Source organism: Mesoplodon bidens, assembly GCF_964165515.1.
Source record: "Mesoplodon bidens genome assembly, contig: HAP1_SCAFFOLD_159, whole genome shotgun sequence".
NCBI classification, from domain to species: Eukaryota; Metazoa; Chordata; class Mammalia; order Artiodactyla; family Ziphiidae; genus Mesoplodon; species Mesoplodon bidens.
This window is the reverse complement of record NW_027672558.1, coordinates 1058976-1074691: the sequence shown is the minus strand read 5'-3', so window position 1 is coordinate 1074691 and position 15716 is coordinate 1058976. Positions and strand designations below refer to the sequence as shown.

Sequence of the window (15716 nt, the reverse complement as noted above, 5' to 3'; positions counted from 1 at the left end):
ATGGTGAAAAACTGGGCACTTTCCCCTAATGGTTGGGAACAAGGCAAGGCTATGTGCTGTCACTACTCTTACTTAACGTAGTGTTGGAAGTTCTAGCCAGTGCAATAGGGAAAAAAAAAGAAAAAGAAAGAAAGAAACAAAAGACACACAGATTGGGAAGAAGGATTAAGTGTCTTCATTTGCAGATGATATAATTGTCTTCATAGAAAATCCAAAGGAATCTACATGAAAAATTCCCATAACTAATAAGTGAGCTTTACAGGGTTGCAGAATACAAGGTCAACACATAAATCTCTGTACACAATTTCAAGGCTCATTATATAACTACAGTGATCAAGATTGTGTGATATTGGTAGAGGAATAAACACATAGATAAATGGAACGGAGAACCCAGAAATAGACCCACATAAATTTACCCAACTGGTTTTTGACAAAGGTATAAAAGCATCCACATGGGGTATGCCACCCCCAGAAAGGGGGCCACCAAACATCGTACTTCTTTCTTCGTGACAGTGGGTTCGAGGTACAGCAACTTGTTTTTCTCTTTGGAGGGACAATGCCAATATGCTTTAGTCCACTGGTGCCCAGAAACTTCATGAAAGTTTTGGGCCTCTGAATTTTTATGGGGCTTATCTTTCACTCTGTGGTGAAATATTTGCTACTGCCTGTGCACTAGGTTCAGTCAGCATGACGTCATTAATGTGGCAGACCAGTATGATGGTTTGGAGGACAATGAGATGATCAAATCAATGCCCAGGGACTTCATTATGGTAATGTGCCCGATAATTGAAGGGACAGTGACCGGGGCTTTCTTTTGACCCTTTTTCCATAATTGTGCTCAGTCCTTTAGTCAGGAAGCCTCTGTGGGAATCCATCCAGCTGCCAATTATGCAGTCAGGAACTGGTGAAAGAGCCACAGGGGGGCCCACAGGGAGAGAGACGCAGCCTAAAGACTCCATTTCCAACCAGTGGACCACAGTAGAAAGTCGGAGGAAGGTTTAAAGTACACAGTTGTGTTATGTGTACCTGGCCTCACCTTTGCTTGAAGGCTGAGTCTGTGAATTGATTGGGTCCGGGAATTAGATGAGGGGCCATGATTTTCCATTGTGGTGATTCAAGGCAGGCTGCCATTCACCAGACCTAGAGTTTTTGTTGGTGGTGGTCTACTACAGGTGGCCTATTAACAGGATTCCATGATTCATCACCCTGAAGATCCTTGGGGTTAAAACATTCTCGTTCCAGCTGCCAGCTCTGCTGCCTATTTTGATACCCAGCCTGTTTCTATGAGCTTTAGTGCCACCACTTAGACTCTGCTGCTCTAGGATCCCATCCTTCCCACTGAGAGTGCAAGCCTGTTTCCTCCTACCTCCTTTTGCAATGCAACTTGAAGGTTCGTATGTAGGGTACTTACTGTATATAGCAGTGGACAAAATAGACCAGACTTTCCTGGCTTCATAAGGCTAACATTCTAGTGAAGAGACATACAAGAAACAAGGCCCATTGAAGGCAGAAGGAAGAGCAGGTGAAAAAGCCTGAAGAGGAGGGTGTCTGCCTGTGGAGGGGTCTTCACAGCCAGAGGCAGCGTGGCCAGATGGGCGTGAGTCCGGTCGTGAGTGGAAGCAGAGGGACTCAGAAGGAGAAGTGGCGGCAGACACTGACAGCCGTCATCAGCACCTTGGCTTTTACTCTTAGTGAGATGGTTTATTAGTTTGCTCAGGTTGCCATAACAAATTACTCCAAACTGGGTGGCTTTACTTTTATTTTAATTAATTTATTTTTTATAATTAATTTTTCTTGGAGTGTAGTTGATTTACAATGTTGTGTTAGTTTCTGCTGTACAGCAAAGTGAGTCTGTTATACAAATACATATATCCACTTTTTTAGGTTCTATTCTCATATAGGTCATTACAGAGTATTGAGTAGAGTTCCCTGTGCTATACAGTAGCTTCTTATTAGTTATCTATTTTATATATGGTAGTGTGTATATGTAAATCCCTGTCTCCCAATTTATCCCTCCCCCTTCCCCCCCTTAACTATAAGTTTGTTTTCTACATCTGTGACTCTATTTCTCTTTTGTAAATAGGTTCATTTGTACTGGGCAGCTTTATACAACAGGCATTTATTCTCTCACAGATCTAGAGGCTGAAAGTCTAAAATCACTGCAGGCTCTGCCACCATCTTTACATGGTCTTATCCTCTTCTGTGTCCTTCTTCTCTTCTAAGGATACTTGTCGTTGGATTTGGGGCCCACCTGAGTCATCCAGGATGACCTCATCTGTAGATCCTTAACTTCAGTACCTCTACAAAGACCTTTTTTTCAAGTAAGTTCGTTTTCATAGGGTCCAGGGGTTAGGTCCGAAGTGGGGGGCCAGTCTTCATCCCACTATAGATGGGAAGCCATTGAAGGGCTTTGAGCAGAGGAGGGACATGGCCTGACTCACAATTTAATGGCTGTTTCCAGGGGCTGTGCTGAGAAGTCAATATAGTTGGAAAAAACATAAGGAGGGGGGAAGTGCAGGAGGCGAGTGGAAAAATGTAGGAGAGCCATGGTGATGACATGGACTCCAGTGACAGTATTGAGGGTGGTGAAAAACTACCAGATTCTGGATCTTTTGAAAGCAAAGCCGAGAGGATTTGCTAACAGATCAGATGAGGAGTATTGGAGAACCATTAGTGAGTACCTGAAATTTAGCCAAATATATACCAACGGAGCATTATAAAATTATGGGGAGTGTAATTAACTGCTCGTGGATTGGTTGATATTGAGGACTTTGGCTATGTATAAAAAATCAAGTTAGAGCATTATTATTATTACTACATGAGGTAAGAGGGCTTGAACCTGGAGCCGCTACTTGCTTGGCCATTCAGTACCGCAGCCACGAGACCGCTTTGACTGTCGAGCAGTTCACATTGAGCCCCGTCGTGGAGCTGAAATCGAGCTGGGCTGTAACCATAAAGCGCACACCGGAAAGACTTGGTACAGGAAAAAAAACACAAAAAGAGCGTAAAATATGCCATTCACAATGCTGTCTATTGTTTATATGTTGAAATGATAATATTGTGGATTGCTGCGTTAAATAAAGTTTGTTATTAAAATCGATTTAACTTTTTTTTTTTTCTTTGCGGTACGCGGGCCTCTCACTGTTGTGGCCTCTCCCGTTGCGGAGCACAGGCTCCGGACGCGCAGGCTCAGCAGCCATGGCTCACGGGCCCAGCCGCTCCGCGGCATGTGGGATCTTCCCGGACCGGGGCACGAACCCGTGTCCCCTGCATCGGCAGGCGGACTCTCAACCACTGCGCCACCAGGGAAGCCCCCCGATTTAACTTTTAACGTTGTACTTTTTTCCCCAAATGGCTGCTGGAGAATTTAAAAGTCCACAAGTGGCTCGCACTCTTGTTTCTATCGCCAGTGCCGCTCTAGCTGGATGGGAATTACAAGCGGCAAAGGACGTGCAAGCTCTATGTGCCTCAACGTCTTCATTTTGCCATCGGGACTGATCTGACAGTCACCTTCAAGGGTCTGCGAGGAAGCAAGGAGCGCTCAGGCGGCTGCCCGTGTGCTCCCGTCCGGGTAAAATCTCAGCGAAGGAGAGTGCGCCGCGGCCGGGCCACGCCCACAGGCTACGAGCCGCCCAGGCGAGCTGCGCAGGCTCTCCTAGACCTGGCCGCCGAAGGCGGGGAGAGGCCCAAGGCGCACGCGCGGACGCGCCAGCGCCCCGGCCGCGTCCGCCAATGAAAGTGTGCAGCCGTCCCGCGCGCACTTGGGACTCTGCCCCGCGAGCCCCGCCCGGCCTCGCCCCGCCCCGCTTCACGACACGCACGGGGCGGCGCACAGGTGGGCGGGCCCTAGCGGCGCGGCCTGACGGCGGCGGGAGTCCGGTGTAGCTTCCTCGGCGCTGGCCCACGCGGCTCGGAGGCTCAGTGGGGCAACATGGCGGACGTGGAAGGTGAGGGTGGTTCTCTCGCGGGTGGCCGGGCGGGTTGCTGCGGGCCGGGGCCAGGTCCTCCGGCTGGGGGAGCCGGGGGTGGGGGGACAACTTCAAGGCCCGAGCTTTCCGCTAGCTCCAGCTGCCGGGCCTCCTGCCGACCTTGACCGCTTGGCCTTGGCTCCACGGGTGAGGGCGAGAGAGCAAGAGGCCCCCGCGGTGACGTGACGCCACCAGCCCGGGCCTCCCGCCGACGGTACAGTCCCCTCAGGGCCCGGGCCGCCGCCACCAGCTCGGACGCCGCGGTCAGCGCCGCGCGATGAGGGGAAGCAAAGGGGCCAAGGGGCTCGGGCGTGCGCGGAGCGCTAAGTCGAAAAAAAGTTCTAGGGGCCACCAGCCCTCGGGGACCATTGGGCGGTCGCTTACGGAACTTATGGGCCCGCGGGCAGAGCGCCGTGGGCGTTTCAACCCCGCTCGGCCACGTGGTGAGCCGGGATGGAGGGCGACACGTGCGGCTGCTGTGCACCCCGCACACTCGGCCTGACACGCGGCGGCTTCCCCTGTGATCCTAGACAAGCATCCATTTTCTACCTACCCTTGGTTTAAACTTCATTGTCTTTATTTTCGGGGAAAACTCCTAATTCTTGTGTGTGTGTGTTTTTTTTAAGTACTTATTTTACCGAAGAAACATAAGAAGAAAAAGGAGCGGAAATCCTTACCAGAAGAAGATGTAGCAGTGAGTACGAATATGTTGTCCTTTGCTTTGACTGAAAAGAGAGGTTTCTTAGATGACAGATTACAGGAAAGAACTGTTTTTAAAGGCTTTGGAGGAATGGGCTGTAATTGAGTGGTCGTTGTGTAGAAAGTACACAACGCCCGCCAGCCTGGGTCTTTGCTGTCAGGCACACCCTGCTAAATGTTGCCACACCAACTGCTCTCCCTGAAATTCTCTTATCAGACCCACTATCCCTCTTTCTCTTAAAATTGCTGTGCCCGTCTTGGTGGCACTTCCCTTACACTTCTCAGTTCTTTGTTCATTTCTTTTTCCTTTGGAGGTCCCAGGGAAAAGGCATAGACTACCTTATTTTTTATTTCAAAGGCATAGACTTCTGTGGTAGTAGTGGAACTGTTCAAAGTCAGGTGGGAAGTCTAACAGGCTATGCTTCTGTCCTGTGGAAGGAAATACAACACGCTGAAGAATTTCTCATCAAACCTGAATCCAAAGTGGCTCAGTTGGACACATCTCAGTGGCCCCTGTTGCTAAAGGTATGTGTTTCGCATCAGGTCAACGCTTGGCTTTTACATTGTTTTTGAGTATTAAACAGTTGATTGAGAGTGCATCCTGGGCTTAGGAAATGCTAGATGAGGCCGCCTAAAACACTGTTCCTTGAGGTGTCTGAGATGAAGGACCAGGGTTTGTTCGGGTTTTTTCCCCCTTATTTCCAATGTACCCAACACTTGTAGAATACAGGTAATTTTCACAACAATGTCACACTGCTATCACATTTTATAAACAATTCGTTCTCAACTTCTGTACTTAGCCTCACCTTACAGACCTGTACTGGTTTGTGGAGTAGAACATGCTTGAGAGCATACGGCCAGTGCCTGGCGTGTTAACTTGCTCTCTAGAAGTTACTGGCTATCGTGTTGGGTTTTATCTAGGGTACTTCGGTAATAAGTTAAATTACAAGTTTCACAAATGACATAATGGCCGTCAGCTACGAGATTAGGAGGTAAATTTATTGAAAGACTCCTTGACAAACTGTTTGAATAAATCACTAAATATGAGGTAAAAGATTTGCATATAGAATTCAATACAGTTGAGTTTCTGCTTGGCCAGATGTGTCTGCCATTTAGACAGCATCTGGTTCTTTATTTTTACCTGCTGGTAAACCAGGTTGGCAATGTCCCTACTGTCATGGAACTTAAAATCTAGGGGTGGGAGATACAGTTTAAAAAATCATTGCTGCTTGTGGAAAGTACCAAGATGAATCTAATGGGCTTCCATTGACGGGAGCTCTTTCAGGCTGGTGGTGGAGCCCTGGAAAGGAGAGTGAGAAGGGGCAGACGTGAGGAAAGTGTGATAGGAGCGCCTGGGGCAGGTGCAGGCTGGTCAGGTTTCCGGAGCCGTGTTGCCAGTTCCCCTCCATTTGGTCCCTGAGAAAATCAAAGCTAGTCCATATTTTACTCATAAGCCTGCACAGTGAAGCCCAATTTGTTCTGTAGTACCCCAAGAGGTCTTTCTGGAGGAGGGATCAAATTTGTCTTATTCTTACTCATATAGGTAATTTTTCCAGCATGTGGGGAGGCTTAGCAGTTTGTCACAGCACATAATGGAAATACAGGAGCAAGATCTAAAACAAGAACCTGAAGCGTCACCATATCATGGTTCATGGTGGTCCTGACTCTTGTTTTCCACATGTTAATGATTTATTGTTTGTTCTGTGTTGTATCATTGCTTTCTAGAACTTTGATAAGCTAAATGTAAGGACAACACATTATACGCCTCTTCCTTGTGGTTCAAATCCTCTGAAGAGGGAGATTGGGGACTATATCAGGTAAGTGTGTTGGGAACAGCACTGTTCAAACTTCTGTTCTTTTCACAATGACCCTTTCACATCAGTTATTCACAGAGGTAGTGGTGGCATTGCCCTAAATATGATATCCTGTACCCATGGTAAACTCTTTTTTACTCTTCAGATTTAGTTTTCATTAGAGGACCAGAGCCGATGACACAGTAACTTCTTTCCCATTCTAGGACAGGTTTCATTAATCTTGACAAGCCTTCCAACCCCTCTTCCCATGAGGTGGTAGCCTGGATCCGGCGAATACTCCGGGTAGAGAAGACAGGACACAGTGGTACCCTGGATCCCAAGGTGACTGGTTGTTTAATAGTGTGCATTGAACGAGCCACTCGCTTGGTGAAATCCCAGCAGAGCGCAGGTACGTGGGAGAGGGAGGGAAGACAGGGCTACTTTGAGATTGGAAGGCTTTCTGTGTTTCCTTTCCTTTCTACACTTTGGCTCTCAGAAATGATTTCTTCATTAGTAAAATCATAAAACAAAAACAGAAAACAGAAGCAAGAGATATTCTTGGTGTGTATGTGCCTTCTGTCCTCAGCCAGACCCTGGTGGGGCTGCCTTGTTTGGAGTTCTAGGTACTTTTTATGCACACGTTGAGCCCAGCTCCAGGCCTGTCACTCCACGCTCCTCTAACTGCCCTGCTGCTTCTGCCTAAAGTGCCTCTCCTTCATTGGCATCAGGGAGAATTCTACTTGACCTTCTAAGGTGATCTCCAGGCAGGCTCTCCACGGGCGCTCCGACTGTCCCTGTCAGCACGTTGAAAGTTGAGCTCTCGATGAGATAGCGTCTTCATTCCTTTCCCACATCTGCACCATGAAATCTGTCTTAATGCAAATTTTATAGAAACAGGAGGTCAAACTGCCTGCTTTTTCTGGCTGTACAAAATGGGAGTGATAGAAGCATATAGAAAATACAGAAAACTCAGTGGCCACACCTGACTACTCTTTTGTCATTTTACAGGCAAAGAGTATGTGGGAATTGTCCGGCTGCACAGTGCTATCGAAGGGGGGACTCAGCTTTCTAGGGTAAGTCTGTAACTGTAGGGAAGGCACCTGTTAGCAACTGGGGTCTCTGAGGCCCTCGCCCGTTTCAGGGGGTTGCCGTGGCCAACCTGCTCCTCCCTTCTGAGGAGAGGCTTCTGCTCAGCACTGAGCCATCCCTGTGTAGTTGAAAGAATCAAAAATTGAAAGGCCCTTTTAGATCCTAAATGATTGAAAGAGACCTTTTGTGTTTCAAGTGTGCCCTTAAACTCCCCAAATCTGCCCTTTGATCTTATTTGAGAGTCCGTGCAGTGAATCTTTGTTTTGGTTTGTGCTTATTCTCAGGCCCTAGAGACGTTGACAGGTGCCTTATTCCAGCGACCCCCGCTCATCGCTGCAGTAAAGAGGCAGCTCCGAGTGCGGACCATCTACGAGAGCAGGATGATCGAGTACGACCCGGAAAGGAGGTTAGGTGGGTCCTTAGGCCTGTGAGGCGCTGAGCCCATGTAGAGCACACGTGCAAAGGAGTGAATTCTTGAGAATTAGTCTCTTAAAAGTAGATGCCTTTAGTATGTGGTGTAGTCGTGGCCTGTGTCTGTTGTCTCTAGTTTTGCTGGTGCAGATAGAGAATAACTCTGGGTTTCTCAACCAGTGATGTGTTTACTTGGGAAAATATGTACTACTTTTGCATGTGTCTTAGGAATCTTCTGGGTGAGTTGTGAGGCCGGCACTTACATTCGGACGCTGTGTGTACACCTTGGTTTGTTATTGGGAGTTGGTGGTCAGATGCAGGAACTCCGGCGGGTTCGTTCTGGAGTCATGAGTGAAAAGGTACGTCATTGCGGGGCTGAGAGTTTTAGAGCCGGCTGGTACTTAGGTCCTCCAGCCCTTGGAACTCCACCTGCTTCACATCCAAGAAAAGGCAGTTTCCAAAGTGTTGAGTTCAGTTCAGGGCAGCTTCCCTGTTCTGTTAATTAAACTTTGGGACATTGAAACACAGGCTGGCAGGGGGGTGACTGGATGGAAAGCATTACTCTATTCATTTACCTCCTAGCCTACAGGTACGCCTGCTTAGATTTAATAGACCAACAGGTAAAGAGTTGACTCCGAAGAGACCGAAGACTAATGAGCTTGGACTAGCAGACGGGACGAAATTCATTCTGTGTTTGGAAGTGTGAGGTCCATTTGCCTGTTGGGGATACAATGGCACTCGAGTAATTTTCATATGTGGCTATTTTCCAGGACCACATGGTGACGATGCACGATGTGCTGGATGCCCAGTGGCTGTATGACAACCACAAGGATGAGAGTTACCTGCGGCGAGTTGTTTACCCTTTGGAAAAGCTGTTGACGTCTCATAAACGGCTGGTCATGAAAGACAGTGCAGTAAGTTCTGTTTGGACAAAATGTGACCTCGAGAGATGAGATGTGGTCTGTGTCCTGAACACTTCATTCTATTTAAAGAGATGAAATTGGGCTTTGTGAACTTGTAACTATTATTTTCCTTTGGTTTATTTTCTGGTTTCGTAGATTGGACACTAGATTCATTTATTTGTTTTTTGTTAATGGAAACATTTATGATTAGCCTTTTATTAAATCAAAAACAAATATAAATTAAAGTAGAAGTTTAATGCTAGGACTAATTTCATTTCGAAATAAGGCAAATACTTTAAAAGTAAGTAACTTGGTTCAGGAAATAGACTATCAGTGGTACATAAACTTTGCCCTCTCGTAAACTGGTAGTTCTGCATGTGCCTGAGACACCTTGGTTTATTTAAATTATTGCTAGAAAAGGTTGTTTTGATGGGGATAAAAGGTTGAGACTAGAGAGTTTCAGAGATACGATAAGTTAGTTCTCCATTAAAGGCTTTGTTTTGTTTAAATAAATCCTAGTTTGAGGCCATAAAACCTAAACATCACAGAGATTATCAAGCTTTTTTTCTTAGTATACTTACTAGATAACCTTAGAGAGAGTAATCTTAATGATGAAAGGAAATCTGCAATTATTTGTGTTGCTTTGGGTTTCCTCTTTAGTAGTTATTTAAGGTTGAGTAGTCCAGAATTGTAAATAGCCTTATTTTTAATGGTATTATGGTCAGAGAATACAGCCTTCTATAAGTTAAGATGCTTTGTGGCCTAGTGCATAATCAATTATTGTTAAACAGGTAGCAATAAAAATTTTTTCTAACTTTTAAAGATATAGATTTTTGTATATATTTAATAATTTGAGCTTGCTCGTTCATATTTAGATCTTAAATTATATAGATGTTTGATGACTGTATAGATGTTATAGTTTGTAATAAAAGACAGAAAAACCAATGAGGCATACCAAAACATGCCCCTATAGTGACTGAAAAAACTTAATCACATAAAACAGAACAAAATGTGATCCCCCGTTGTGCTGGGGTCAAACTGGTCGTTTCTGGGTGAATTTCAAGGGAAGGTGGAATATGGTGAGTGAAGACAAGGTGGCACAAGGCGGGTTGGACGCATGGAGCGCTCTTGAACTCTGGGAGAGTTGGCCTTGGCAGTCTTGCTTGTGAGTTAACTTTAGGAACCTGTTATTACCCAGTTTTCCCAATAAATCTGATACACCTCCCAGCTCTGTCAGGGGTTTTTCCCTTAATGATTAGAGAAATAGAGAAGAGCAATTAAAGAAAACTGAGGCTGGGTTTTGGTTTAATCTGAAAGCAGCTCTAAGTGCTGTGGGAAGGAGTAGCTATTTACAGTCCCCGCTAACATTTCTGAGTCGACATGCGTGAAGCGCCTGGCCCGTGGTGAGTGGTTGCCGTGACCCTGAGTCCCTTCATAAACTTGATTGCGGCCAGTGGCTGTGGATGTCATTCATCCTCTGTCACAGGTGGGGGTGGGGCGGAGGGCGGTGGCTCTGCCTGGGGCCAGGGCACTCACCAGGGCCACCATCCCTGCAGGTGAATGCAATCTGCTATGGGGCGAAGATTATGCTCCCGGGTGTCCTCCGATACGAGGACGGGATTGAAGTCAATCAGGAGATTGTGGTCATCACCACCAAAGGGGAGGCCATCTGCATGGGTAAGAGCTGGAGGTGCCCTCGTCCCTCCTGCGCCATCACAGCCAGGCTCACTAAGAGGGGTTTCCCAAGGCCTGGCCCCTGGGGTTGATCTGATCACTGTGTTACTTGGGGTCTGTCGGGGTGGTCACAGCAAAGGGTCATGTCAGACACGCGTAGGCAGCAAGGAGGTAAGTGGGGTTTCCTCTTGCCCCGCCTGCTGCTGTTAGGAGCTGTGTCTCAGCGGTTTGGCTCTCTTCAGCTCTCCAGTGAAGAGGAAATCATCCATGAAGGGGGGGCGAATGGCTGTGGTAATTAAACAGCCTTCAGTCCACTCCTTGTCTGCTTGCAGCACTACCTTGTGAAAGTTTAGCTACTGTTGGATTGTCCCTGTGTGTGGCCTGAGCTCCAGGCATGACACACGTGTCTTTGGGGTTCCTTATTGAGGTGTCCCTTCCCCTCTGGCTACTTGCTCACAGCTGAAAAGGAATCCTGATGACATGCTTTATTTCTTGTGCAAATTACACAGGTTAAACAAATAGCTCTGATTTACTTATTAAGAGGTCCCTTCTGAGGACCTAGGAAGCATTGATTTTTATGAGTGTGATTAGTGTCAGTATTTTTTGAACTCGATAAGTAACTTGATTTCACAGACTTTCTTCCCCTAATGGTGGATTTTCTCCATATGCAACCCTCAGCAAAGGAAACCTCAAGGCAGCAGAGCTTAAGAGTTTTAAATAGGTTTTTAAAAGTTGTATAAAACAGTGGCATTCGGGCTCATTGATTATGAAGTCTTTCCCCTTCAAATCATTCTTTTATCTCTTTCCAACGCCTGTAGCTATTGCATTAATGACCACGGCAGTGATATCCACCTGTGACCATGGTATCGTAGCCAAGATCAAGAGAGTGATCATGGAGAGAGACACTTACCCTCGGAAGTGGGGTTTAGGTCCAAAAGTAAGTGGGACTGGGCGTGTGCCCTGCTGCCTTATTCTGTTTTGCCTTGTTGAATACTCGGGCAGCTCCCAGTGTGTGTCCACTGCCACGTCCTTGCCTTGCGCTGGCCTCTAGGGAGTCAATGGTAAGTAGAAACGGGCCTGTCTCAGACCTTAGAGATTTCAGTCTAAGGGGGACAGTAGATAGGCAATGCTGAAATTGCACAGTGGCGTGGTGAGGGCCTTATGAAGGGGTGTGGAGAGGTGCCTAACACGTTAGGAGTCCACGATGAAGGCTTTGATCTGGTCATGGAGTCGGGGTGAGGGATCTTGAGCCACGCCAGTGTGAGGTACGTAGTGTTAGATGTTGAGGTGAAGGGGGGAGGGAAGAGTCCAGGGCTGCTGGAATAGCATGTGCAAAGGCCCTGTGGTCAAAATGACACTGCAAAGGCTCCCACTGGTACATAAAGGTTTGCAACCTTTGATAAGTCCCATGTTTGCTCCTATTAGAGGGAGGGTGAGTTTGGAGCACTCTGCTGAGAACCCCCAAGGGGGCACCTTATTTGCTGTGTGTGTGTGGTCGTGGTACCTGCTTTATGTGTTGACACTGTTCTAACGTTGAAACCCTGACGGTCCACCAGGCAAGTCAGAAGAGGCTGATGATCAAGCAGGGCCTTTTGGACAAGCACGGCAAGCCCACGGACAACACGCCTGCCACCTGGACACAGGAGTACGTGGACTACAGGTAAGGGCGGGATGTTTCCCAGCCGTGTGGTGGGCAGAGGGCACGCTGGCTGCAGTGCTATAGTGACCGCAGGGGAGGAGGGGAAGGCGGGGAGCCCAGACGTGGGAAAGGGGTGGATTTAGTTTGGGGGAAATGTGTAGGACCTGAGGGGACTGGCCTTGGGGTGTGTGGAGCAGCAGCAGGCGCTGTGCCCTGCGCCCTGCCTGCCCAGCCGGTTAGGGCATTGGGCAGCACGACGGACAGTTAACCCTTTCTAGTCTGGCTCGTGGCACTCCAGCAGGAGTCAGTCTGCGACAGCAAGTGGTGAGTTGTTCTGTCCAATGTCAGGATGTTGATGGTGGCCTTAGACTTGCCAGATCTGCTGGGAACAACTCTCACCTGTTGCTCCTCTTTCAGCGATTCTGCCAGGAAAGACGTCAAAGCCCTCCAGGTAGTTCCCGAAGCAGTCAAAGCCCCAAAGGTGAGTGGCATGCTCTGAGGGCTTCACCATGTTCTGTCCAGCCACACGTGCTGGCTCAGCAGGGTGGGCCTTCCTGCCCCCGTCGGGCTCTGCAGGCTCCAGTTCACGTTCCCTGTCGTGTCTGCTGGCAGGGGTGTGGGCTCAGCTGAGGCCACGACCCTGGAACAGAGTTGGGTCAAGGGGTGGCACAGGTGTGTTGAAGTAGAGGCTGTGACACTTGGGGCCAGACAAACCCCTCCGGACGGCACCAGCTCAGGGTTGCGACCGTCCGCGGGAAGCACGCTGTGGCTGCTCGGCTCGGGGGCCGGGGGCTGTTGGTGTTAGACTGCAGGATGGCTTGTCTGTACCTTGGGTGGCACGGAGTGTCCTGAGAAGAGCTGCTTGTGCCCTGATTGGGGCCCGCGGGCGGGGATTCCGCACTTTGCCTGTCTTCTCTGAGGACTCGTGGAAGCGCCCCTGGAGGGCATGCGGTCCTGCCTTTGGCTTCAGTGAGGATGTGGCCTTTCTGGCGCGGCGTTCCTGCTGTGCCCCTGGCTTCCCGGTCTTTGAATCCTTGGTAAACAAGGCCCTGTTGGTGTCTTTGAAAACTTCCTGTTGGATCCAATCAGCATCTTCTCTGCTGGCTCCTCCCTTTTTGACTTACTGAAACTTTCTCATCGGCATTTGCCCAGGATCTTAACATTTGATCAATTGTCTCCACCTTAGCGGAAGCGAGAGAGTGAAAGTGATGAAACCTCTCCAGTGGCTCCCCAGTTGGTCAAGAAGGAAAAGAAGAAGAAGAAAGACAAGAAGGCCAAAGCTGCTCTGGAGAGTGTGGACGAGCCGGGAGATGGGGTGTGTACAAACATGTCCAGGGCCCAGGGCTCTCTTTGTCCTTGAAGGGGAAGGAATTGCCCGCTGGTGCCGGCTTGGTTACTCGGGGAGCTGCCCTCTGGGAAGGACGGGGACGGGCCCGGCTCAGAGTTAGGGTTGTGTTGATGGTGGGTGGGGAGGGTGCATAGCTGGGGGATCTAAATGCTGGGGCGTCCGTGGAAAACGCAGGATTTGTTATGTGCAAAATTTGCGTATTGCAGGATATCCTTACGGATCCTGAAAAGGCTTAGTTGACTGTGTGGAACTTCCCTGATTTCCTTTGGGGAGAGTGGCGGTGCTTAACAGACGCTTGCTTTCTCTTTCCCCCAGGACAGTGACACCACCAAAAAGAAGAAGAAGAAGAAGAAAGTAAAAGTGGAAATCTTTTCTGAGTAGTGGACGCCACTTGAAGCACTGTGTCCAGGTGGGAGGAGGAATTAAAGCCTTATTGAGAAAACTACTTTTGTTCTTGAGGGAATGAACCTGAGATCCTGGAAAGGGCCGAGAGTCCGGCACGTTGGAGCAGCTGCTGCGACCTTGCTGATGGCCCCTGGCGCGGTCATCCCATCTTGTCCTGTTTTAAGGACACTGGTGAAGGAGGTGGGTTGGGGTGTCTCCCCTTCAGACCCGGCACTGCCCGGTGAGCATCCGCAGCTCTTTCCTGGGGGCCGTTTTCACATCATGGGCCTCTCCTAGTTTGCTTCCCCCTTCCCTCATCAAAAACGTTTATAAAAATTAAAAGTCTACTCAGCAAAATGGTATAGGGCAAGTAAAAAAAAATATAACTGAATCGTGTTATTGAGGGGTAATCATTTTTCCAGTGTCCTGTGAGGACTCTAGTGTCAGTCTCCTCTGTTACCCCGTATTTCCCTTCTAGATGGAGGCCTGGCCAAGGGCTCTGTCGTTCCATCTTGTGAGTTATTTCCAGTCACTTCTTCACTGCTTGTGTATATAGGCACCACTGCAGGCACCTAAATCCATCTGGCTGTGAGAGAATCCCCAGAAAACCATGTCTCCATTCTTTGTTTTAATGAATTAGTTTCATTGCTGGGAGAAGGCTGTAATTTTTACTTATTAAAGTTTACTTATGAAATTTTTAAAGTATTCCTGTTGGATTTTCTAATTGTTGATCTCAAACTAGGAGGACAGAAAATATATTTTGATTAAAAATGTAGGGACCTTTATGTCCTAGTTGAAATTTGATGCTTTTCCTTTATGTTTGGTTACTTTCCTTTCTCTGGTTGTGTGTCTTGTAACGTTTCCCTTTGGGCCTGTCATCTGGCATGAGATCAGATACTCTGAAATCTTCATCAAGACACTGATAAGAGGGGATTCATCACAAATTAAGTGATTTCCAAACTACTTGAGAGGAGAAAGTTTCTCAGTATCACGTGGTGGGTGTGCAGGGTAGGAGGTGCCAGTGCCTGTGTCTGTTGACAGCCCTTAAGTATCTGCAGACACATCTGGGCGCAAATTCGACGACGGGAGCCACTGAAGCTTTTGCTTGTGCTGGAGGCCGGGTGAGTGACAGGAGAGGGTGCAGTGGTGGAGGATGTTTAGGAATCTGAAGGCCTTGGTGAGAGGTCTAGAGCGGTTTGTGGGGGCGTACGCCTCTGGGAAGTTCAGTGTCTGCGGTGGGTTCCCATCTGGGGTAAGATGCTCTGGGGTGCTTGTCTACATGGGCGCTAGCTTCAGGAGACCTGCGGTGTGACTTTTGAGGGCACAGCTGCATCTTAGTTCTTTGGGGGTTAATGTGACTCTCAGCTGTGTGAACAAGGGAGCAGAGTATTTCGTTCTGGACACATTAGTTTAAACCTGGGCAGCAAGTCTGGGTGCTCTGAAAACCATGTTGAGAATAGAAGAGAAAGCTAAAATGAGTGGTTATTAGGCCAATGCAAGTGGAGGCAAAGGGCTTCAGAGCACTCTCCCCACTGGAGCAGAAACCGGACGGTCCCCTTACACCTTTGCTCCCAAAGTGTTTTTACATGTTACACACACATATGTGTTCACATGCAGATGCCCGGCCCAGCACACAGGCACCAGCCACATGCACGTAGGCTTTTAGCCTGACTGACCTCTAGTCTTAAGGTCGTCACAAGCCTGAGGGAGACTTGTGAACCCAGCAGAGGCATCTGGTGTTGGTACCATCCTCCAGCAGCTGCTCCCAGAGGCTTGGGGCACAGGTGGAAACCCAGAGAGTTAAAAGGT

The 15716-nt window shown here is 48.3% G+C and overlaps 1 protein-coding gene across 1 annotated transcript; it reads left to right on the top strand.

Moving 5' to 3' along the window:
• The first annotated feature begins 3845 nt into the window (after positions 1-3845).
• DKC1 (dyskerin pseudouridine synthase 1) lies at positions 3846-14609 on the top strand. Its single transcript, XM_081259299.1, has 15 exons — positions 3846-3947; positions 4595-4662; positions 5106-5192; positions 6393-6484; positions 6685-6869; positions 7469-7533; positions 7834-7960; positions 8189-8319; positions 8731-8874; positions 10419-10539; positions 11355-11473; positions 12093-12196; positions 12593-12656; positions 13362-13490; positions 13839-14609. Exons 1-15 carry the CDS (start codon positions 3932-3934, stop codon positions 13902-13904), a joined length of 1518 nt encoding a protein of 505 aa, XP_081115425.1. The 5' UTR covers positions 3846-3931; the 3' UTR covers positions 13905-14609.
• Positions 14610-15716: the final 1107 nt, after the last annotated feature.

Excerpts from the sequence above, each read along its gene's own strand:
- DKC1 (XM_081259299.1), top strand. Across the intron at positions 6,870-7,468 it reads GAAATCCCAGCAGAGCGCAG|GCAAAGAGTATGTGGGAATT; the intron begins GTACGTGGGAGA and ends GTCATTTTACAG. Across the intron at positions 12,657-13,361 it reads AAGCAGTCAAAGCCCCAAAG|CGGAAGCGAGAGAGTGAAAG; the intron begins GTGAGTGGCATG and ends TCTCCACCTTAG.